This window comes from Enoplosus armatus, chromosome 21 (assembly GCF_043641665.1).
Source record: "Enoplosus armatus isolate fEnoArm2 chromosome 21, fEnoArm2.hap1, whole genome shotgun sequence".
Taxonomy (NCBI): domain Eukaryota; kingdom Metazoa; phylum Chordata; class Actinopteri; order Centrarchiformes; family Enoplosidae; genus Enoplosus; species Enoplosus armatus.
The window spans coordinates 3,791,052-3,817,548 of NC_092200.1; the positions used below are offsets into that span (position 1 = coordinate 3,791,052).

Consider the following 26,497-nt stretch of genomic DNA (forward strand, 5'->3'; position numbering starts at 1 on the left):
CTCACAAACACATTGCTGTGTTACTAATTTTCTCCTCTGCTGTTTTTCTGTCTTCCTGTACTTAATTTAACCCTCTTGTTTATTTACCTCAGCTCAGTGAAACATAGCCTGAGACTACAGGCAACAAACAGGCCCTATAAATGGGTGGAAAATGTTTGTCACCTCAACTGTACCTTTTCAGTTGAGGTGAAAAGCCAAGAGTCTCTTTCGCTGTGGTCATCTCTCTCTGACTGGCCCTCTTTGTTCTGGGGATAGAACAGTGGTTCAGTGATATGTGTTTTGACCCACCCCAGTCTTCTGCTATCGGCCAATTCAGGATCGGTTTTAAATTCTTTCCCGCAATTCTCTTCATCTGTGGAATGACCGACCAAAGTTGACTTTCGCCTGTGCTTTATCACTGTCCCTTTTTAGCTTTTTTTTGTTCTTCTGTCAATTATTTCCCTTTTCTCTTTGCTGATCCTGCCCCAGTATCAGCCATAATTTCAAACTATAACAGGAAAAATAAAATGATCTAAAGAAAAATCTCCTCTTGCTTCCTTTTAACCTAAAAAATAAATATAAGCTCTTCCGGCATCTGATTTTGCGGGGAATCGGACCTGGTGACAGGCATTAAGAATAACTGTACAGAAATAGCCAGTCGTCTTGCTGATGGTCTCCTTTGCTTATGTTGGTCATATAGAGGCATCAGTATTAAACTGAGACTGTTTCATAACCAGTTAAAAACTCCTTGTTGTTGCTTTAAGTTGTTTACATGACCAGTCGATTCCCTACGATTGAGTTTTCCTGTTGCCATGAATAAAACAGGAGACAGAGACAGAGAGTATTTCTGTCTGCCTGTGGTGTCTTAGCCACAAGTTGAACAGTCCACCAGCGAAAAAATAAAGCATGAAAAGGTTCAAGTACTACTGGGGGTGGTGGGAAGAGGGCATAAAGAAGGGGGAAAGGGTATGATGCTGGGAAGGATTCTCTGGGAAAAATCACTTTTGTGCAAGTCTGCATACATATGGACAGATAACTCAATGCATCTAAATTGTATATGCGATGTGATGCAACTTTTCTCAAAGATATGAAATAATTTCATACATTTAAAAAGTAGTGGACTGATATCTTTGACAACTGAGCAGTGGGTGATCTGGGAAAGAAATGATCCAGCAGCTATGCAGTGGACCTCTTGTTACAACTAATTAGCATTTTCACCATTGTTTTGTTTATTTTGAGTGGTTGATTGATCATTTAGTCTATGAAATGTCAAAAAAAGTCAAAAATGCAGATCACAAGTTCAGTCGTTTGATTTGACTGACCAACAGCCCAAATCATCAAAGGCGATGATGAAAAACTATTTCCTAAAACAGAGCATAAAAGCAGTAAATACTCACATTAGAGAATATGGAACCAGTAAATTATTGGAATATTTTGCTTGATAAACGATTCATTGATTAGCAAAATGTTGCAACTGCCTAAACACTTCATCAACTAATCTTAAACTAGTATTTTTGCAGAGATCGATGCAAAAAGTGTAAAGTGTAAAATCCACAAGAACCTGATAAAATTATTGGGCTGGTGTTATATATTTATGTTATATTCAAATATTTTTTAATGTCATCAAATCCCATGAAAAGACCAAAATCGGCAATGTGTTAATCCTCCCTGTCCTGTCTGTGATTCAATCCCAAACCCACTGGTTCCTACTGAAGATGTAAGTGTTTCCAGCAGCAGGCCTGTGTGGTAATGTTGTAGCACGTCATCCAGTGAAACCACAAATACTTGTCAGTAGGATCAAATCATTGATGGTTTTGGTCTTTTTATGGGATTTGTTGACAAATGAGATCAGACTGTGAACTTACCGAGGACACTGAAATCAAGGTACGGCTTTGACAAAACCAGATCAATGCAGAATTGCATGTGCATGTTAACATAGCCATTTGCATGCATCCTGCCAAAGTCTTTGTGGCTGCCGCTCTGCATAACCCATCCTGTTAAACGCTGCACATATATAAACATGCCATGGGCAGAAGGCTGTACAAAACAATACCATCATCATAAAAACAGGGAAATTATTTCCATTGACGGAGCCAGATGCTGTTGATTTCATGGCTCCCTGAAATGTATTTTGCTTAGAATCAGCATGATAATCAGACAATTAGGCGACTGATTGAAGAGAGCCCCAGGAGGCGAAAGTGAAACCACTGGAAAAGATATTCTCATTCTGACATAGAGGCTGACTCACTCAGGTATCGCAAATGTCTCACCGATGCTTCGACTGTGTAGGAAAATTTGCTACAGTGCGGTCGAATCATGATATTATTGAATCTAGAAAAATGATTTTGAACCAAGAAGAAAAAACCTTAAAATCTCAGAAAATGATATCGAGCCCTGCAAAGAATAATGATTGAGTAGTTCTTTCGCAGAGCCTTTTCACAGTTGCTGGAAGAGAGCAGGCGAAGCAGGATTTGGGCGTAGCTCTACCTATGCAGATGAGAATCTTTTCCCAGATTACACATGTTTAGTGTGTGGCTGAGTATTTATCCTCCGCTGCTTTAATCCAAGTCGATGTGGAACAGACTTTGCCTTCCCTTTCACTGCCTGGGCTGGCAGTAGATATTACCCATTACAACCACTGCACTTAGTCAACATCACCAACATAGTAGAGCTGCGTAATTTGCATGTAAAGATATTTGAAACATGGGGATTAGTCAAGGGTTCTAAGCACATCTTAATCCATATATATGTAAAAATATTTATATTTATGAAAAAATAATTCACTGATTATCCTTCAAAGTACGTGACAGTCGTAAGTTGCATTAATGTCTCGTTTTAGCGTTTCTCTCTAATGTTGTCACATGCATTGTAAGAGATAGAGAGCAGCTGCCTTTGAAGTCCCTCAGCTCCTAGATCCTATTAAATATCAAATATATGTGTTTGTCCTCTCGATAATCCCCACGAAGCTGCTATTCTACTGTAGCACTTTGAATGTTGGACCAACTCTCCTGCTTTAAGTCAGTTTTTGAGACTTCGGTACTTCTTATTCTTATTTGTGGAAAGGCGTTTTACAGTGTTAACTAATATTTGTCATATAATTCTCATAAAAGTTTTAAAAGGGGTGGTCTTTTCCTTGGTATGATTGCTGCATGTCAAAGAAGCACATCGGTGACATTTTTTCACCAAAAATCCAAGAGTCAGACCACACCAGCCTCCACTGAAACAGGCTGGTTATTGGTAAACTAGCATTATACATAAACCATCACACTGATTGGCTTGCATTAATACTGACCTGGCTCCCTACCCCTTGTCATACCCAAACACCGTAGCGCCGTCTCATTTTGCGTTCTTGTCTGTGTTTTTGTGGACTTGAGTATCGTCCTAATCGAAAGCGTTCTTCCTTCACCCCTTCTATCGATGATGCTTTGGGAGCTTTGTGTGAACATGGAGTATCCGAGTGGCTTGTTACAATGTCTGACAAAACTGTTATGAAGAAATTATCCATTTAGATTTCGAATATATGGTTGATTTATCAAATAAAGCCTACTTGAAAAATGTCCTCCGACATTTTGGAGATGTGAGGACCTCTAGCTGGATAAGTGGTTCAGTGTTCATGGTCATCCCGAACAGTCTTACCTCAGCAAGCCCTTTGGTAAATTATCAGTAGCAGTGATGTCTCCATAGCGTTTTAAACATAGGATATAATTCTTTTTGGAGGCTAAACATCTGCCTCTGGATACTTTTGGCTTACTGTTTTATTTCAAATATACATTGGAGTGATAATAATGATCTCTTGACCACACCGGCAACAAGTTGAAAGCTCCAAAAAGATGGATAAGTGGACCTTTTAAACTGAGAATATTTTATCACACAGCAGGTGCACAATTGTTTTTAAGTATAATCACCGGAGCCTGGCAGAACGTTTTTGTCTCGTCTGAAAATTGAACATTCTGCGTTCTCCTGGTGCAAGTTAGAACATGACGTACTGTGTGATAAAGGCCTCTTATCTCACTGTATAGCAATTTAAATGAGATTCTGAAATCACTATTGTCTGTTGTTGCCACGTCACTCCGAAGGGCATCTCAAAACAGCATGGTCAATTTTCCTCTCATCAAAAAAAATGTTAGCAGTGAGGACTGATTTCATGCTTCAGCAGGACTTAACATATCTAACTTTAAAATCCACCCCTAAGACCACAGAGTTGCACATGCTGGCATAATGCGTATTCTTGCAAACGGGACACAGGACTAGCAGGGCTTCACTTGAATGCTCAGTAACATAGAAATTCAACAATGCTTGCAGTTATTTTTTGCTACTTCAAAGCCATCTTCAATATATAATTTAGATTTAGAAAAACAGTTTCCTTCCGTCTTTTCCATTCCACTGCCTCCGAAAAATCACCCTCTGCTTTACGTCTGAGTGGCTTGATGTCTGTCCTTATCATAGTAAATGTATTTCTTCCTGTCACACTTATTATTCACCGCGCTGAGGCACACACTGAGCCTCGCAGTGTGCCCAGGTCATGTTAAAACTTCCAAATCAAAGCTTTTTTCGGATATTTTTTAATAAAGCCAGCTCATCCTTTGAGTCACAGGGCCGGCGCTGCTCTGCTCTGATACGTGACTCTGACCTCACAGGGCTGTATCAGTCACCCAGCAGCGCTCTGACCTTATAGGCATGGACAACCTTTTAATAGCACTGTAACTCCTCAAGTCTAAACTTGTTTATATCATCTGCATAATGGCTAAGTGGCTGGAATACTGGAACTAGAGTTCTTGTTGCCTCTTTGTACTTTATCACAGTCAACCAGTTTGAAGTGCATGTCCTCCTCTGTAAGGATTTAGGAGTTGCAATTTAATTGGAGGGAATTAGTGGACATTTAGCTTCTAATATCCATCAAATTAATCTCTAACTGTGTTTCTCTTTCCCCTCCTCTCTCTCCCAGGAAATCCAGAATGGCTTCCAGGATTAACCTGTGCTCTTCGTAGAACTACCCAGAAGTTCACGTCCATTTGCACAGCATCTCACAGCTTGGGAAATTCCATAATGTAAACGTGTCTTGCTCTTTTTTTCCGTTAAACCTTCGGCTTTGGGCCATGAACCTTAGAGGATCTACCAGGACCACTATTTCTTTCGTTTGGATTTAGATTCGTCTTTTGCTGGGACTACTGCACAGGCCTGCAGCGGTGGCTAGTGGTGGCGGCTGCGGCGGCGGTGGTGGGAGGACCTTATCACCTTGGAACACGGGGATAACTTTACAAAAGCACGCGCCACCATGAGGATATCCACCACCTCCTGTCTCTGTCCCTTTCTGGTCTGCCTCTGCTTCATCCAGAGGTGCTATGGGGCGAGCCACCACCTCCCCAGCAATGTGCCCTCCAAGAACCAGACCAAACTGGCCAACGGGGATACAGAGGTGCACCACAGGCCTAAGCGTGGCTGGATCTGGAATCAGTTCTTTGTTTTAGAAGAGCACATGGGACCAGATGCACAGTATGTGGGAAAGGTAGGAGTTTTATTGAACTGACTGCAACTGTAAAAAAAGAAATCTTTTGATCCCAGGGAACTTGCTTTTGAACAGCTTACTTGGCATTTCTCTCTCTCCTCTTGTTTATTGAGAAATAGGTTACAGCAGGAGCAAGCTGTTCTATTGAGGTAGATTGCCACGTCGGCATTGTACACACTTTTTTTTTCCTTCTGATGTGGAAATTCAGGTCTCATTTGTGAAGGTGTGCGTTTTTTTTCTTTCTGTCATTACGATGTCTGACTGAATTCCTCTTATGATAATGTCCAAAAAATGTTTTATTCCCTGTAATTAAGGAGTGCCTCTCAGCATGCCAGCCACTCTGGGAAGCCAGCTATGCGAGAGTGGAGTTTGAAAGTGAGAATAGCCCTCTACATCAAGCGTCTTTGAACTGAAATATTAGATTTGGTCTCTCTGTGGGAAATGAACCCAGATTTGATCTCTTGGTGGGAAATGAACCACCACAGTAAGAAATTGGACAGTAGTGCAATGGGGACATAGTAAGCCAGGGTACCTCAGAGTTAAAAAAAGAAATGTATGAATGTAATTTCAGTGTCATTTCAGAGTGACTTATGTCCCTTACAGTGGAAAAGATAGTAGTGGGTATTCTTCCTGCTTGTGCATAGGGCACGGTGTAGCCCGTTTGTTGGTGGTGACTTTTCTGTTAGCTCCACAATAAGCCACAGGGAGCTGGTTAAGTCCTCTGCTTGCAGATTGCCTGCCCTTATCTCCTGAAATGTTAAAATGTGTTTCTCCGCTGCAGTGATCATTATTCTAGGCACTCAGGCACAGACTAATCCCCTCAACTGCACTCCGAGAGAAAGAGAATGAGAAAGGCAGAACGTTCCTCTGACTGCGCATATGTCTGTATTTCAACAACAGTACCATTTGAAGGGAAAAATAAAGAAAAGAGGGATGACATGCTTGGAAAAAGGGTGAGAGGAAAAACACAAACAACAACAGCAAATATCACTTTCCACCTCAAATGTCTATTTATTGAATAAACCCGAGGTTTTAATCACAAATGTCCTTTGCGAAGCTGACAAGGCAGGAAAGAAAGGTTATTTATTGGTGAAACCTGTATTTGCTAATATTATTTGATGCATGAATGAACCGTAAAATCCCACAGTGCCAACAAAAACAATCCCTCAGCATTTGAGGCATTGTGTCCTGAGTATTAGACAATCCCAAAGATATTTGCTGCATATTCAAATCGTCAGTTTGTCGATGCACTAACTGCATGAAGAAGTAGTTACGCTAACATTAAATCTATCCACTGCTTTGAAGTTCATGATTGTTTGGTTTGCTGGCTGGCTGGTTGGCTGATGTGCTAGTTCTGCTCCTACCTTAAGGGTGTTGTTCTGTGTGTGTGTGTGTGTGTGTGTGTGGCGGGTACCGCTGATGAAAGCAGAATAAACATAAACAGCTAATCCTGGATGATAATAAAGCACTGAGAAGAAACATAAACATTATTAAGGAATCAATTTGACATGCATGTTTAAAGAGATGAGGTCTCCAGATGGTTAGCACAAAAAAACATTTAATTATGTGGGCTGGGACTGGTGTGCAGTGTCCTAATGTGGCCAGGAGACAGAATGACCCTTAATTAGACGAAGACAGGAGGAGGAGGAGGAGGAGGAGGATTAATTCACTCTGCACGTACTGCGCTGTATTGTGTTTTTTTTTTTCTAACTGCCTTTGCTTGATTAAAAACTCTGGACATTAGCGCGCAGTGGTAGTTCCACTACAGGGAATTGCCATCACTTTCTTTGTCAATAATTGCTTTGAAACAGACATTTCATGATAAGATGCGTGGAATATTGCACACATATATGCAATTCTAATTATTGCATGGACGACATAAAAAGCAAATATGTGCTACGAGATCTGCAATGTCAAACACAATACAAACATACCACTTGGCCTTGGCAGGTGGAAATGTTATGTGTACATTTTACCAATACTCTCACATAAAGGACAGCAAAGAGTGACTTCTGGGAATAAGTGAAGCGGCCAGTCTGACAAGAACATTTTTAATCCCCCTGAGGTATGCCATAATCCCCAGTGACACCTTTCTGGGGGGCTGATGCATTTGGGAAATGACAGCTTTGTGCATGAGTGAGACGCAAATGCTTGGTCGGGGACAGGGCTTGTCCAGATACGAGACAGGAGACAACCCACTCTCCCAATGGGAGGTGTGAATGTCCTCACGTCAATCAGCTCAGCGTGACGCTTTGAAGTAGTCGAGCAGGTTACAGACCAGATGGTAATTTTTAGAAGACGATGCAAATCCCCAAACCCTGAATGAGTATGAAATGCAATGTGAACTGTCTGCTGTAACTCAGTTGGAGGACGGGGTGCAACTGTTGGATTAAAAGAAAAAGATCCTTGGTCAGAAAACCTTGAGTCTGTCCATCATTGGGTGTCTTGCTGCTGGTAAAATATACAGTAAATAATTGAGATTTGACAGAATGGGTGCCCACAGATTTGACAGAATGGGTGCCCACACTTGGAGGAATACCCCTTGTCTTATCCTGTGTTCATTTGCAGAGCAAAGCAGCAACCTGTAAGAAAGGTGCCTAAATGTTTTATTCATACATCTAAAAATGGATTGTGCTGTGACAGAATCAGGCAACTGTCTTGTTCTATGTACAGTAATAGCTCAACAGTGGGAAGGAAAAAAAGGACAGCAAGGTTTTTACATAGAATTGCTTTTCACCGAAACTTTGCAATACGGGAAACAAGTGCATCGGAATGTTTTCAGTGTTAAACCAGTGAGGCGTTACGTGAATAACAAGGGAAATTTCACAGCCGGTTTATATTACTACTCTGCGTTGTTGGAAAGAGGAAGATTCTGAGAATGATTCACAAATAATACTTAAAATCCACTGAGAAATGTTTGTGACAGTGAGACATCGCGTCTATGTTAGTCTGTTACTCATTATGGAGTACTCTTGAGCAGAGTACTTTAACTCAAACTGTTTTGATTGATATAAAACGTGAGAAAAGTCCATAGTAGATTCCCAGAGCACAAAATTGTGTCTTCAGATTGCTTGTTTTGTCAGTCGTAAAACCAAATATTTTCTATTTAAATTCTGATGAAACGGACAAAAACAGTGATTTTCTTCTTTTTAGATGCTGCAAACAGCAAAATGTGCAGCAGCTTGATTTGTTAAGTGACTTAAAGCAGCATTCATTGATTTTATTTGGGCCGATTTGGACACCTGAACAAGCTCTAAACATTGACACATAAACTCCTGCGGGAGATATCCGGCTCTTTAGCTGCTAAACGCTCCTCTGTTCAACAGCTAGATGCTAACTTCGTCTGTCTGCTGTACAGGTAGCCTACAGTAGGTTTATGAGGGCTTTTTCTGCTTAAAACAGCTGCCTGCTGCATCTGGAAATGAGGTTGATGAACTCAAACTGACACAAACAGTAAAGTCGCAGGCTTTCAAACTAAAAGAATAAGCTGAAAAACCTCAAAAGCCTTGTAGAGGTGAGTGACACCTTCCACAATGCACATAATCCACTGTTGCTATAAAAATATTGATTGGTGCAGCTTTAAACAATTAATGAATTTCCAAATTGATTAAATGAGCTCTTCAGATTTTTTTCACCTGTGTTTTAGGCAATTTGGATCAACAGTTTGTGAAGGCTCATTGGTGTCTGGTCAGGGATAGAAATGTATCTGCAGTGCTGTGTCCTCGATAGAGTCTCACTTTCACAAAACAAAAGATGATAAAAAAAAGGAAGTTAAGCCAAGTCAATTACAGTTTAACTTCCATTGATTCAACAACTGCAGGAAATAACACTTGAAGCTTATGCCTGCTGTCTGTGCAGGCATGCGTAATTTCCAAAGTGCATTCCCCTGTCCTCTGGCTGAAACATTCAAACATATTAGCACCATTTAGACACTTGAGACTAAAACCATTTGCCTTCACTCACTGCCAGAGCACAAAGCAGAAATTTCATGTTTTCTAAAGCTGGTTTGTGGACGATTTCATTTCTGTCTCATTCAAATATCAAATTTTAGCAGCAGTTAGAGGCAGAGCCATTAAATGAGTGTCAGAGTTGCTTCCGGGACTCTAATAATCTCATTACTGTACATCAAGAAGCCAACCATCCTGCTGGGAAGACAACGATTCATTCTGTTTCTCCCTGCAGATGTCAAAATAGAGGACAACTATTAGGGCGGATCGCCGTGATGTGCATCAACGACACGTCTTCAGCACGCCCCTCATCACTGTCTCTTGATGTATGGTCATTAGGCGGGCGCTCCATCATCAGGGTTTACTGTGACTGTTACAAATCAATCGAAGAGAAGGGGGCGCTCAGAGGAGTTGATTGGGAGGGAGCATGGCCAAAATGTGGTGATAATCAGACAATCAAGCACGCCCACATAGAAAGTGATTAAGTCCTCTTGAGTGAAGTATAAGAGCCGAGATTCAATCAGAAACTAACCCACCCCCCTTCACTAATTGCAAATATGAAGCCAAGGCACTGATCAGCTAGGGCACGCAGCCTGCTCGTTTCTCATCTCTTCACCCCCCACCCCCCTCACCATGCACATTGTTGATGGAACAACTGCTCCACACCCTGACTCCCACCTTCAACTCCCATTTCTGCATCAGCAAGGCCTGCTTTCGACATCAAAGCGATGTAGTTTTAATGAATCTTTGAATGAATCGGAACCAACATGAAGTAAATGTCACTGCTGTTTGTCTAGTGCCGGTCTGAAAACAAGAGTTGTGAAATCACAACAGAGAACGCACGGATAAACAAAGATGTTGAGCTTGCAGTAAAGCATGTACTAGCTATTTGTAGCCTCGATGCATCTATACAAATGTGCTGTGCCCTGGTGTAGCCCGTAGGCTGTTTAGCTGTGCCATAAAGTTGATGTCTCACTGAAAGTCTAACTCGCTGGAAAATCGATTATAAATCAGCATGGGATCAATCAGCTGAGATGTAGCCACCGTGGTCGTATTTTGACATATTTTATGCCCAGTGGCTGGTATAAAATTTGGTCCTGCATTTCATATAGTTGTCACATGCAGAGTTTCATATCTTACTTTTTCATTTACTGCCTCTGCACCAGAGAGACATTCTTCTTGTTCACTTGCGTGTTCTCATTCCAGCCAGTACTCTCAGCACATAATGAGTGGACATAACAGCAGTAGAGCCACATCCTTTAATGCAAGCAGAGAGCAAACAAGCCTGGCTATGGACATACATTATGTGGATCTGTACACCGTATACGACCAAGACATTGCAAAGTTCATTCCAGATCCTGATAATGTATGTACCTGGTTGTGTTGCGTTCCTGGTGAATGACCTTTGTAATGTCTTGGTCAGAGAAAAGAAGTAGAGGAGCAAAATAGATGAAGGTCAAGCTGTGTAGCAACTAATAATGCATCAGGATGGCACTGAATAGAACGTAACCTCTGCCGGTACAATGAAGATTGTGTTCCATGTCATGTACTCCTTTTACAAAGAGTTTTCCATTAATGTTTGCCAACGTAAGGAGATTAAGTAATTGTCTTGACTCTACCTGAAATGGGACATGAGTTATGTATGCTTCTAAGCATGTTGGCTGATTATCGCAGCACCATGTGGCCAGTCAGCTCCATATTTGTTTAGCAGAAAAATTGGCAGGAATAGAATAATTGGCAAGGTGGTTATGTCTAAACCAGGACTGAATGCTATAATGGTGCATGTTGTTCTATTGGCCCACAAATGGAGACTTTGAATCTTTCTGCAGTGGGTGAACAGGTTTATTCGGTGGTTATGTGTCATTTCAGAAATTATATGCTTTTGGTCGTCCATTGCAGCTGCAAGTTTTGTGCTAATGTATTCATAAATGTTTAAAATATGTTTGTAAAATATTCTGTGTTATGTAGTTGTTGGTTTTTTTGTATATAGCTGGTTGCGGGATAGCTCTGTTGGTGGACTAAATAGCTGCTGGGTAATGTGATTATTTCTCAACATAAGTACTGAAACAATTAGTTGATTCATTATTTAGTCAAATGACAGAAAATAAAGCAGCAATTTTGAAACTGGATTATTGTCATTTTCTGAAAACAAATACCAAAAATTATGGGAAATTGTAATGGGCATTTTTGGCTATACATTTTATAGCGAAAACAAATAAAGGATTAATCAAGAAAAGAATCGCCAGATTAATTGATAATGAATCATAAATTGCAGCCTTAGTTAATGTGTGATAAAACATTCCTTTAATTGGGTTTAAAATGTGACGAAACAGACTGTTACAGATACAATATCATCACAGCATTACATTAAGAGGATGAGATGATAAACCAAATTGATCAAATTACAGACATTGTGAATGTCTTGCCAACCCAAATTTCTTAACTCCTCAATGAATAATAATCTGGATTGTATTTAATTAAACTGAGAGTAGCTACAACAACCAGTGTCATCTAACCAGAAGATATATCATCTACTGACGTGTTAGAAAATACTCATTAAATTGAATGTAACAAATCAATGATTCCAGTATTAGATCTTATGGTCCTGCCCTATAATCTACTTCTTATTATTTTAACAGTTTCTCATAAATATAAATTAAGATTTTGAAATAATATCGGCTAATAACGGATTATAATAATGTACGTAATCCTAATCACAATAATAGTGATTGGGCTGAACTCTTAAAATCTCTGCCGGGAAGCTTGTGACAGCAGCAAGATTAGTTGGTGAGCAATCTGTCAGAAACCAAATGAATTGCTTAAAATTTTCATAATTGTGTACATGGTATACAGGTGCTAGTAAAAAACGAACATTTGCTGCTTATAGCTTCTGTTTATACATCAGTGCTCTGGTAACTCATGACTTTTCATGATAGTTTGATTACATTTGTGACCCATTAACTTTATTATATTACCCAGCATTACAACATGAGTAGAAAATACAATTTAATGTTGCAGGAATAATGTTGTATTGGCAAATATCTGTCAGGTTAGAGGATTGGTTTCTTCCTCAAATCTCTTCTCTCCTTGTAATTGACTTCGACACCTGACAAGCGTTACGACAGAGCCAAAGGTAGACTGTTTGGCTCTGAGCACCAATTAGCTTGTGAACACAAACAGTTTAAGGCTGCTCTTGACGATGAGTATACAGAGCCCAAGCAGTGAAAACACGTAGCTTGTTGACAAAAGAAAGTGAAGATACACTTTCTCTCAGGTTACTCCTCTGGGCATATGATGAAATTATAAGTGAGGTTCTCCTTGAGATTGGAGTGTTTTCGCCAGCGACTTTAGAGCCCCAGACTCCGTTGATCTCTTTAAAGTCCTCAGAAATGCATTGCCAGCTGCCAGCCGCCAGCCACATGCCAGTCATCTATTCCACTAGTCTTTAATAAAGTCGCCCATAGAGACAGAGAGATAAACACAATCCCTTGTTTTGATGCCCTGTGGAGGAAAAGGATTCCTCTAAGTCTTTGTGGGGAGATGACAAAACCACAAGGTTGCAGAGGTCATGATTTCACCTTTCTCATGATGTCTCCCTGGACTTCCCTGATCAGTGTGTATGAGAGATTTCCATACATTTCCATTCATTATTGCATGAACTGGACATTACTGCCATTTTTGTTCCCCCCTCTTCAAGAATGCCACATGTAGTGCTGTTAAGCTCATATCAGGCCTGCTCTGCGGTTTAACAAAATTGACACCAATTACATTAAGGCGGGTAGTCATGAAATTTTCTGTGTGATCAAAATTAATGAAGTATAAATAAAACATACCAACGCTGAAGCCAAAATGCAGTAGCAGCACCGTCTGTGGAGAAATGAAGCTCTGTAATCATGAAATCATGTGACAGAAATTTGCTCCAAGCACAGTTTAGTACAATCAGCTTTGACTAAGAAGGGAATATATAGTATATGAAATATAGTAGAGGGAGGTCTCAGTCCAGAACTCTCCTCCTCTGTATTTCTTGCCTCTCATCCTCTCTCTGGTATCATCAAGCAGTCACAGATGGTTAGTAAACATGCAAAAGTTGTGTGCAGTTTACTTACAGCCAGGAGGTATATCAGTATAAGATCTATCAATATTAGTTGTTGGATGTTTTTTCTGGTCCTTGAGGCTGCAGTTGACTGGAATTATTTGAATCTACTTGACTGTTCCAATAGAAATGAACAGTGAACGCTTTTTCTTCTGCTTGGCTAAGATAATAATCATTTTTTAACCTTTTGTCTGACCATAGCCACCCAAAATACCCATAATATAATTCAGTAATTACAAGGGTGTATGTTTGATTTCAAATGTTAGGGGCAAATAATAAAGTCAGATTCTGAACTAGCAAGTTACATGTTATGATAAAATTGGTTATCATGCTTTTTATAACAATGATAATTCAAAGCCAAAATAACAGAAATGCCATGTAAATTGCTGTATTTAGCTGATAGCTTTAGATTAAATGATTCCTCTTTGATAGTAAAATATGCAAGGAAGATCACATTGGTTGCAGATCCTTTTCTCAAGCTGCCTCTGGCCCCAAAAAGCTCCACCAACCAGATGGTTATGGTGGCCTGTATGTAGCCTGACAGACGAAACCGGGGGCAATGAAGGGCCCACATTCCACTCGCCGCTGCTTATAAATCTTCTCGCTGTGAGTGTTTCTCACATTATGTTACATGATTTACTGGGTACTGAAGATAAGGTTGACCTCTTTATCTCTGTTTCCTCATTCTGCCATTTTAATCTTCAGATATACAACTGTTGAGTACACAATGGTGGTCAAAAACTCCAGCAACACTTGTAGTATGAAGAAGGACTTTATTGGTGGACCGACTCTTTTCGGCTTAAGGCCTTCATGAGTACATAATGGACCATGATGGGGGATTATGGATGGGGGTGGTTTTAGAGAGAGAGAACACCTGAAAATGCTCATATTCAATTATGAATCCTTATCGTTCAATAACCTTTCTGATTTTGAATGTTGAGTATCCTCATGTTGTTTCTCTCTCATCTGGCTTGACACTGCTGTGCTTTCAGCCTGCGATGTTGGTGTAATGGCCCGCAACCTGTTGACACTTTTATCACCCATAGATTTTGGAAGGCAGTAGTCGCCATATGCATCATTGGCTAGCACTTTGCCGAGCATGATTTATTGGCTCCTGCAAAGGAAGTCAATGGCTAAATTAGCACTCTGACTGGAGGTGAAATTACATTTATAAGCTGAAGTTGTAGAGTGCTGCTGGACAGAAGTGGATATATCCTGGTGGTAGTTATGGAAGTAGTATGTCCTTAAGTAATACCTCTGGTTTTCTGCATTTAAATTACAAAATTTGTATGAAGGAATTGATTATGAAACTAGATCTTGCACTGGAATATACCATTTCTAAATGCCTTTCGCTACATTAAAAATTTAAGGAGTGTAAAAATGGGCCAAACGTTGTCGGCAAAGTAATTGGTACGTCCACTCGACCATTGATGTGTAAACATGTTCTGATTTCTTGCTTTGAAGGTTATGTTTTATATTAGTACAATCTAGCAACTGATTAACTACCCGATTCAACAGGATCTTTGACTCCTTATCTAATTACAGGCTTGATATTTACCACAGGAAGGACAGTCGGCTCTCATCAAGAGTCAGGCCTGCAATCAACAGCTGTTTAGTAATTAGTAATTTATTTGCTAGTCCAGGGTTTGATTAGATGTGGCCTGAGGACCTCTGCCGTTCAACTTGTTACATAACTTGTCTCTGTGTTATACAAGTAATACTAAAATATTTTGGGTTTTTTTTTTAATATCAATTTGTAACTCCGTGGTTGTACTTAATGTTAAGCGATTGGAAAATACACCAGAACTGAGCTTCAGGATCAGTAAGGCAACACACGCTAATTCATTGAATTTTTGCCACTTGTGTCCTAATGCACTCTACAGGTATACAGGCTGTCCAGTCATGTCTCGTCTCCCAGCAGAGACGTCTAGTGGAAGTCCAGTGGAGGATTAGCAGTGCTGAAATAGCAATTAATTATGTAACAGAAAGGAAAAGGGTGTGTTATGTGGTTTGGTCAATAAAGGGTGCAGTGTTTAATGCTCTAGATAAAACTGAACAGTATGATTGATTGTTTCTAAATTTGGGTTACTATGAAAGTAGATTGTTTTCAGCTCTAGTCTGTACTCCAAAACACAGTAGCTGTGTCCCAATTCAGGGACTATACCAGTTAAACGTGTTTACAACAAAATCATGTTGATTTACCAGTTGTTTTTGCCAGCTTTGCAGGGGAACGTTATATAAATCCTTATCTAGGGCTGGGCTTGATATCACTATGCAGTATTTCACAACAAAAATTAAATCACTATTTCATGTGGTGTGTCTGTTTTGGAAAATCATATGACAGAAATATCTTTGTCTCTGATGTGATTAATTGCAAGTACATTGTCAAGCAATGTATCAACAGTATGTTGAAGTTTGTAATTTTCCTATTGAGGATATTTTCCATCCCGATCATTGTTCATTTAGTTTACATTATATCGCTCAGACAATGCAGAAAGTACTCTTTGCTGAAACATATTGTATACTGTATTCCATAATTGGCACATATTTTCATTTTCATTTGAATATTAAAAATCAAGATGTCACAGATTCTAGGACTTAGAGAGCTGTACCCCTATAAACACTATCTCAGATTCAAAGGAGTCATGTCCCTGTTGATTCGTCTCAACTTGTGACTGCTGTTCTCTGTGTGGTCCTCTTAAACCACTCAACTTGTGATATATTTTCTTATATTTTTTTGTTGTTTTGACTGATGCACCTCACTGGCACTTCAGAGTGCCAGACCTTCGTTAATTCTGACAGGTGCTGCTAATTGGCATTCAACAGAAAATTACCCACCTTTGTAGCAACGGTTGTAATTGTGAGGTACCACTTCAAAGTCAAAGTCCCTTTTCATGCCATTTTTACACCGTTTTGTTATTTTGTCTCCCCCTCTACATTTTGATATTTGCAAACAGGTTTTTATAATATCCATGCTTATCCAGACTATGTATATATTGTAACATAGTATCTCCTTACAAACACAGCATGAATTATTTATTTGCAAGTATGTGTATCTTATGTTCTCCGAAGACTTGCATAAATCTTGACTGAGATGAGACAGAGGTGTGCTTTGGAATTCCAAGGTTGTGTTCACAGCTCAATGATGTGCATCTGCAAATATGAAATACAGAAAGACCACCGTTACCACAAGTCTGTAAAGCTCAGCCAATGCACTGTGATGTTGAGCTGTGACATTTCCCTGAGACAAAAAAAAAGTCTGTTTCTTAACATGTTTTATTCATGGGTGAAAATGAAATTGTTTAAATGATGATGTTACCGTAGCGCCCTGGTTTGGAAATTCATTGGTATTGTAAAATATATTTATAAAGTCTAAAACTGCAGCTGAGCATTTGCCATGAAAGTCTTAATCCTCTTGGTGTCAATTATGGCTGAACAAGGGGCTCGTTTTTCTCTTATTCTCTCTCCTGGTGAGAAAGAGCCAGCGCTCTTCCATCTTGAACAGACTTGTAAGGATTTCCCCCCAAACTTTAATCTCTAAAGATGCATTTCTTTAGCGATGCTCGGGTACAGTCAAGCCTGAGAGAAGAATATTGAATAATGTAATGCCTGGGTTAGATGTTGGGAGTTTTCTGAAGCTAAAACATGGGGTGAGGACCACCATCCAATGCAGCAATGCGGCAAAGGTTACTGCTATATAAACCACAGATGTTTAAATGGTCTTGGTAGAGATTACATCAAAGCGTAGTAGTGTAGATGTGTAATTTATTCTTATAAAGCCCCAATCCTTGCCTTCATATGGACTAGTGTCCTGGGGCCAATGTAAATTTTACAACCGTGAATCATATTTTGAAACTGAAACAAAAAGAACCCGAAGACGTGATTTTGGCAACGTTCTATTCTCTGTATTCACACACCGTCTGTTTGGTTCTCCTTGCAGCTTCACTCAAACTCAGATAAAGGCGATGGATCCGTCAGGTACATTCTGAGCGGGGAAGGAGCTGGGACTATATTTATCATCAACGAAGTGACGGGAGATATTCATGCCACTAAGAGCCTGGATCGGGAAAGGAAAACACATTATGTCCTGCATGCACAAGCCTTGGACCGCAACACAGAGGAGGCCCTGGAACCAAAGTCGGAATTCATCATCAAAGTACAAGACATCAATGACAATGCACCAAAATTTACAGATGGACCCTTTGTAGCTACGGTGCCTGAGATGTCTGAAGTGGGTGAGTAGTAGCTACAAAATCAACTGGACCTTCAAATGATTGCTCTCTACTGTCAGCAGCAATAAGCCTTAATTTGAATGGGTTAAAAGATGAAAAAACTGCCTGAACTTGAGTTTTATTTCTGTTGCTTTTTAGATGTTCTGCATGTTTATAATCCCTTTTATCTCTACGGTAAAGAGAAAAATATTATGGCAAGACCTTTGACTTCACATCTTGTGTACGTTTCTAATAGACTCATGACCACATACTGCTCCAAGATGGTTTAAAAGAAGGTATTAGCATGAAGAACCATGATCAAACATGTTATTACTCTGTGCAGCACTCTGGCTTGTCCTCTATGTGATAATGTTCTCCAGAATGTTTGATCTTCTGTAAGCCAGCCAAGTCCTCTTTTTCATCTTTGTTTTCTGGTTGCTGTGATGGTTTCCCGGGTGGGCAGGTCTTTACAAAGCACTCAATAATGCCTCCACAGCAATCCCCGCCATCGAGACTGTGGAGTCCTTCACATCATAGAGGAAAGAAAAGCCTCTATCCACCTCCTCTGAGACAGCTGCTCCTCGTACGCCCAGCATCATGTAGCAAACATCTATTTTTTATTTCTTTATTGTACAGTTCTGTTTTTAGCTCGGGTGAACAAAAGCCACCCTTTTCTCAGTCCAGTGGATTCTGCCTCACAGCACAATAGCTCAAACGTATGGTGCTCGAATATTTCACAGCACTCCTTCAAAACATATGTAGGTTGTCCAAATGGTGGCCAAACTGCTGTCATAGCGATTTTGCCTCAAATATACTATAAGATAGCGAATTCGTGACGCTGACAGTTCGGTGAAAACACTCCATTTATATCTGTCTGTCTAAAATAATCCCTTCAGTTGCTGAAAAGAAGTAGAAATACGTATTAGAAAATATCTCAAAGAGAAAATGAACAGCTTCATCAGTTTCTTGCTGCAAGAAGATGGAAATGTGCAGAACCGATTAAATATGCAAACCCCAATAGACCTGTAGGCGCCCTCTTTATAAACAGTCAATATCTCCCTGGTTGCATTCATGAATATTCATGAAACAGACAGGCCTGACACACATACACAACTTTGCCAGTCAGTATATTTGTGTCTAAGTTGGATGTGTCAAGTACATTTCTTAATCTCTTCCGGGAGTACGGCACTGTAGGTTCTGATGCTTTTGTATGTGAAATAATATTTATTGGCACATACTGAATATTTTATTTTTAGGTTTAGGTTGAGTTTAAGGTAGATAAAGGTGCTGTTGCTACTGTTGCACAAAAACATGTCTTTTAAATCGTACATAAAAGGATTTTGATTATTAGATGAATTAGTTTCTATAATCTTTATTTCTGAATTAGTGCATTATAGGGTAATGAAAATATACTTGCTGCACTAATCTGCGTATTGGCATCCTTCGTTTAGTTCTAATGAGACTACTCATTTCAAAGTTTCAATGTTTTCTGCAAACTTCATCAGTGGTTGCACAAAAAGAATCAATCACCATTGATGACCCAAGGGAGGAAATCAAGGACTGTGAAGGGGAAAATAATTAGCCTTTTTCCCGCCCCCTCTTTTGCTGATGTCCATTAAAGTAATTCCTCTTTGGTTCGGCATCTGCAGCGTCAAATCGGCTGTAACAATCAACTGTCCTCACACTCCAGAGCACTAATCCCCCAGCATTTGTCAATACTGGTGCTCCCAAGTGAAGGAAGGGGCTGTCTGGGAGTGTGGCAGCTAATTGGTTGTGATGTTCTTTTTCCCTGTCTAAATTGATTAGCTGGGCACGTGCCAGGTAGTCCACCGTTACTGTTTCGTACCTCCCCATTCATTCGTACAATCATATTTTTTAGAGTGCCAGATGAAAGGAGTATCAATTTCCAACTACTGTTTCCCAGTTGCGATGTCTCTAAATGGACATGCTGGAGATAGTAGCTCTGCTTTCCTGTCAACCATTTCACTTCTGGGAAAATCACTGTTTAATAGGGGTTCCAAAACCCAGAGGCAGAGAGGGCGGCTTGTTTAGATGAATAGTTATGATTAAATGAGTGGTATCGGAACTAATGTATGGAAATTGAGCAGAACCGCACACATGGGTACGTGTCGAACCCTTTATAAACAAAACAAAATAGAGATTCAGGGTTGCATGCAAAGGACTGAACACTTACTTTTAATTTAATTTCTCCTATTAGCCTCTCTCAAATGTTTCCAGTAGATACTTCTATCCATCATAAAACACATATCAGTTTGGTTTTACTCCCCAACACAAGGACACACCATGTTTTATGAAATGTGTATATTTTCTTTCAAATTTTGAATCAGTTCCCATATCTAATGGCAGATATGGCTGTGTGTTGACATCCTTTATCGCATTAAGACGAACAACAGCAACATCTTGCTAACTAATTGCTGTTTCATTACATTTCTCATCCAGGAAATGGGTGGTTTTCATTTCACAACCAAATGAAAGTGGGGATGAAGCATATGGCACAAGACCCTTTACTCAGACTGAGGGAGGATGAAGGAAGTTGTAATCCAGTTTCAGAGACCAACCTTGATCTTTTAAAAGTGCATTATGTTTTGTGGTCACGGCAATGAGTCCAGGGAGGTCAGTAGAGATAGATGAATTGAAACCTAAAGGAGGTGATGAAAGTGGATGTAAAAATGGGACCCAGTATGTGACTGGCTTCATAATGGAGAGGATCATCTGTATATGTTGAACCAAGTGTAGATGTGTTTGCAAGAAATTCAGAAGCCATTTTTTCTAGCATGGTATATTTCTGAGAAACCTTCATGGACTGCTAGTCCTTTGGAAAGTTTAATGAATATAAACAAGTAATATACACTCAGTGGTCTCTTTATTAGGTACACCTGTTCAATATAATGCAATCCAATCCAAGTGTTCTGCCATAAAGACAACTTTTGGTGTTAAAGCAAAGTTTTGAGCAATTGTTATTCATGGTTTCAGTAGTTAGTTAGCGCAGACAGAGGTTTCAGGCTGCTTGTGAGAGCCTTTGTCTACTAGTGGCTGTGTTGTCAAGTGTCTTCTCCCCAAGAAGTCTTTTAACATGAAATTAGCTACTGTGACCTTAAAACTCTTGAGACCAGATTCCCTGCAGAGTTTTACTGCATTTGTGAAACTGATATTTAAAGTTAATGATCAGAAAACATGAGCATACTGACTCTCGAGTGAGAAGAATCAGACCTTTTAATGTAGCGTTCATTACCTAAATACTTAAATACCAAATATATAGTACTTGAACACTTAAGTTGAAGTGCATTGTGAGCAATGTCATGCACATTCTACAGTGAGTGCATAATGAGTGCATTATCCATCAGAATATGCATTTATATGAATGTGCTTTCACATTTTGAAAAACCTGGAAGATAAAAATATACTGAGACGTTATCGTCTTCACCATAATATACAGAGATATCAATCATACAAGGTCGCAGATCAACATTTTCTTTACTTAAGCCGTTAACACAGAACAATTTAAGATTTGTCAATTGAATTATGAACTAACTAATAAGTTTTCCTAGACGGATGATTTGGAACCAGCTCAGCTTCCAAAGCAAGCCCAGAATTGATTAAGTCCAATAATTCCCAGTACAATTTTTGCTGCAAGGTTGACAGAGATTCAGAGTGACCAAGCATACTGTGGAGTACATGGTTCATTATGGGTGGCATTTCACTCTGCTCAATCAGGTTTTCAAGAAAAATAAGTCATATCTGGTGAGACACAGTGGAGTGAGTTTCACTTGTTTAATTTAGTTTAATTCCCAGAGGACAACAACAGAGCAAGTGTCCAGAAGATTTACAGGCCCTAGGATGTATAATTTAGCTCCTATGTATGACTGTGTCTCCTAACCCAGTCATACCATGATTCTTACATGCGTTATATAAGCTTGCAGTGCAATTACAATGCACTCATCGTGTAATTATAATGGGCTAATGAAGCCTGCAATGCTTTTTGAGCAACAGTCCAAGTGTTAAATTGAACCGCAATGGCTTTTACACATAATTTGTAAATAACAGTGTATAAGCCGTAATGAGCCATCCCTCTAAGTTTTCAAATCATTCATTTTGTTTTTGTTTTTGTCATCTTTCACAAGGAAAGACGGCTGAAAACTAGGACCAGTGTTTGTACTCATATTTCCCATTTAAGGTTTAACAGCTGAAAAATGCAAAGCAATTTAACTTTCCTGTGACATAACTCACACACACACACACACACACACACACACACACACACACTGCAGTCAGCTTTTGTGCAACAGTGCCTGTGAAAAAGTGAATATATATTATTAGAATATGATCACTTATGACTTATTTTGTGTTTACATAATGGCAGTCTATTAGCTAGGTAGCTCACCATATTATCTGCACAGATAACATTTATTTTTAATTTATCTATTTTGTGCAGTGAAACATTGTGTTAGTATTTGTTAAAGCATGCTAAATCAATACGTTTGTTAGTTAGCTAGCTGTTTCTTTGGGTTAAATAAAGTGATCTTCTTAAAGCTACCCCTCTTCTGTTTATTAAGAATGTGTCCAGCATTTTAAGTATCTCTCTCTTTCTAACCTTGCTATCACATTTTGTGCACAGCAGTCCTCCTGGAATATAAAGGCACCAGATGTGGTTGCTACAGTTTTTCAACACATAGCCATTACACGATACTGGTTTTAACATTTGCAAACCATTAAGAGAGACAGTATTTATCAAGAAATAATTTTGCTGTCTTCATTTTTAGGTGTTTCAGTGTTGCAAGTCACGGCGACCGATGCTGACGATCCCACCTATGGAAACAGTGCCAGAATAGTCTACAGTATTCTACAAGGACAGCCATATTTCTCCGTCGACCCCAAAACAGGTGTGGTATTACTGCATGCTCTGGGAAAATACTTAGACAAAGTAAGCACCCACGCTCTTGCAAGCATGGTAACTATAACGCTGAATGGGAGTAATAACTTTGTTATCATTTCTATTGTTGATCTCCTAAAGTGATGTGTATGTCATGCCGTGAAATATGTGCACCATACGCTTCTTGCAGTGAACATCCTGTTCTATTATTGCAGCACGTCTGACATCATAAAAGCTAAAGCAGCCACAGTAGAGTTATGGACTACTGTTATATTGTTCAGCACGCAATCCTCTCTTTGTGGGCCATAACTAACTCCTCAAGGGTCAAAGGAGACATTTGTAGAGGTGCCTTCAGAAAGCCATTGTTTCCTACCTTTTCAAAGGCGGTAAAAAGCCACAACTCGCAGTGCTCAGTGTTTTCAAAGTCCATCTTTCTTTCTGAGAGGCCTCTGCTGGAATCTATTAAATGTTAATAAACCTTCTAAAGTGCAAGACATATAACTTTTATATGATGTGAAATATGTGTTGTTGTGCCTGTGTGCATGTCTGTTTATTTCTGATCTCTTTTTGTCTAACAAAAGAGTGTGTACGTGCGTGTGTCTGAAGTTTTGCATGCTTGCCTCTGCTGCTGCTGCTGCTGCTGCTGTCGGTTAACATGAACAACAACAATCGACTTGTATGAATTGATTCATTGCTGTCTGTAACAACTATTGGCCCCTTTGAGACTATACCGCCCATGTAAAACATGAATTCTTTTGCTGAATGAGCAACACAAATGAATTGCTGAATATTTTGACTTTACCTCGAGGGAAAAGGCAGTGGGGATTGATGGAGCAATTTTGCAGCCGTGTGGTGAGGCAGAAGCAATGCCAATTTTTGAATGAAAACTGGGCTCTCTCACGCAACGCCACATACTTTGTTCTATCAACTATACCTTGAAATCTATTTTAAATCACATTTTGACTGTAAAAATTATTATTCTACAGTGATATTTGCTTTTCTTTCCCATATGCAGTGTGCTTTCGGACACATCAGATGGCTTGTTTAGCTTGAGCTGACTCGGCAGCTTGTCTGCATTGTAATTCAGTGCGGGGCGTGCAGAGGAGTTGGGACGTGATCGAAGGCCTAGGCAGCTGCACTCTCTGCACAGCACTATTCCGCCCACACGTATTAATTTATACAAGTCGGCTGTTGTTTTCACCACTGGCAAACCACCCTCCTCCCTTAAATTAGGACAAGGAACTCCAGCGGTCAGTGGAAAATGTGCACATGGAGGGAGTTGCACTTGCATGTGATCTTTAATATGCTAAACCCAAGTCTTAAAGCAGTTGTGTTGGCATGCTGCCACATTTGAGCACCGCACTGGGGAGCTGAAGCTGCTTCTGTATCGCAGTGCATTAGCTTGCTTACACCTCCTCATATCCACATGTACCTGGCTCCAACCATGCTTAAACTGTAGAGACAAAGTCACGGGGAATTCATATATTATTAGCAGGATTAAAAGAACACACACAACTCCCTCTCTTCCCATTTGACCTTGGTCTGGTGGCCTGATACAGCAGCGACATATTTTACAAGACCCACAAGTTAGAGGGAAAGATCGTTTAAGGACAGAGGGTAATGATAGCATTTGGCCTGCACATATGGCGCTGAAGGAATCCCCAAAGGACCGTGTTAGACTTGAAACTTGCTTACTTACAGACTTCACAAAGTGAACAGTTTTACCTGGGTCTTCTCCCTGGCTTAGTGGTTTTGATAACATCCATCTCAAACCCACCAGCGACTGAAATGACAGGTCTGTCTGATTGTTTGGAAATTATATTAAATGATAAATGACCACAGTTACAGTACACTTTTCAACCTTAGAATGGGATGAAGGTCTTATATAACAGGCTTCCTTGGCCAAGCAATCATACACTCGATACCAGCTCCTGAAATCAAATACCCCATTAAGTGTTTGTGGGTATTGCTACAATGTGATGACCTTATGCCTGCAATACTGTATGGATGTATTGACACTCTGTAGCTAAATTAGGGCCATGTCCTTTTAATTTGAAAAGTAATGTATGCAAAATAAGTTAGGTGGTCACATCATTCGCTAAGATGCAGTTACTCTTTAAAACTCTTAAAAGTAAAATTAAAGGGTTACTTAAAACAAGAATAGTCAAAATCCAAGCAGTGGAGGCTGAGATATTCTTAATTGTAATCCCTGTAAAAGTCAAGCTTCAAAAACACTGGATCCTACACTTCCCATAATGCAACTCTCAGGCTGTCTATGACTGCTTAATGCCCACATCTCTCCCACTCTCCAACAACATTAAAGAACTCCTACATTTTGTAACGAAGGCTTTCTTTTATGAATTTGAAATCCAATAATAACCCCAATGACATAATCAGGGATACTTTCTCAGACTGATGAAAGCTTCCTCCAGAGCCACAGAACACGTTATACAACCATTTTTTCACAGGTTGAGTAGTGCTCCTCTTGGCAAGTGGACTGACATTCATGTGTAAAATCGTTTTAATGACCCTTTAAGTTATTTCACTCTATACACAATCTCACTTTTGCAGTTGCAGTTTCCTTTTTATAACATGTTTGGTAACTATGTTAAAAAACAAATAAAGAACATCACTTGACCCCCCTCAAGGAGGTATATGGACATAGTTACACAAATGCAAAAATAGAAAAAAAATTACAGTAAATGGTTGAAATAAAACGCTGGGCAAATACAGTACACTATATAGAAAAAAAGAGAATATGCTTAATGGTACTACTTAAATGAAGCATGAATTTTTTAACAAGTTCTTCTAGATTGGTTATCTCTCTGAGATTTTAGTATTGGATTTTTTTTTTTATTTGACAGTGGCAAGAAGTGGTTCATGTCTCTTCTTTGAAATTATAAAAAACATTTCTCGATTCAGACAGGTTTGTGATGTACAGGAATAAGCATGTTAAAGCAGAATCAGCTTATGATCATACCACTTATCCTGCCCATCCTGTAGATCCATATCATCGAGTCTAATATTCATTTAGGCATCCTACATTGTGAAGACATTAAATATGATAAACCATGTTCATCAAGACAATATCTGCGAAAATAACATGATCATACGATTTTGTGAAGCACTTGGCTTTTATATTGTAACAACTGAACTATGACTTTCTTAAACTGCATCATCCTTTACAAAGAAACAGATTTTTTGTTTTATGTTTTGAACAACATTTCCAGCTTTATTGGAACCCCACTGAACCACCAATAACTCATTTAAATATTACCAAACAAGAGGCAAATTCCATTGCACATTGTGCACATTGTGTTAAAGTCAGATAACTAAGACAGACATGTTAATAACTCAATACAAAATAACACTGCATTCATACTTGACTAACTGACTAACTGACTAATTAACACAGAGAGCAGCATTAAGGCAGCTGCTTGTCTCCACTGGAAATAACATTCAATCATGTATGTAAAGTTGAATAATTATACAATACAATAAAATTGTAATTGAAGCATGCGACATGGTGTCATGCAGCATGCAAAGAAGGAGCGATAGGAATTTAGGATTAGATTTACTTCGCTGAAGAAATAAATGAGCATGACATAGACTTTGTAAAGACAGAAATATAACTGATACAGCTGATAATGATGGGAGGCCTGAGGGGAAAGATGTGGGCAGAAGAAAACAAATGTGGCAGCTTTGCGCTGCGTTATGATAATTTGTCATCTCAAAATATTTTGTATGACCTTAATGATAATAATAATAATTCCTTTTCATAAATAATGTCTCCAAGAGTTTACATAAAAGGGCAGAGTTGTCTGTAAGTACTCATCATGTGTGATTGACATTTGGATGGGTAATAAGATT

At 39.4% G+C, this 26,497-nt stretch overlaps 1 protein-coding gene across 2 annotated transcripts in view; it reads left to right on the plus strand.

Moving 5' to 3' along the window:
• Positions 1–5,254: 5,254 nt before the first annotated feature.
• LOC139304387 (cadherin-18) overlaps positions 5,255–26,497 on the plus strand; it is a 57,447-nt gene continuing 36,204 nt past the window's right edge. Inside the window, exons 1-3 of one of the 2 annotated variants that reach the window (XM_070928319.1) lie at positions 5,255–5,485; positions 17,466–17,760; positions 22,518–22,637. In XM_070928319.1, coding sequence (XP_070784420.1) covers positions 5,255–5,485; positions 17,466–17,760; positions 22,518–22,637 — 646 coding nt within the window. The remainder of the gene's footprint in view (positions 5,486–17,465; positions 17,761–22,517; positions 22,638–26,497) is intronic. The other variant, XM_070928320.1, reaches the window with a different exon arrangement.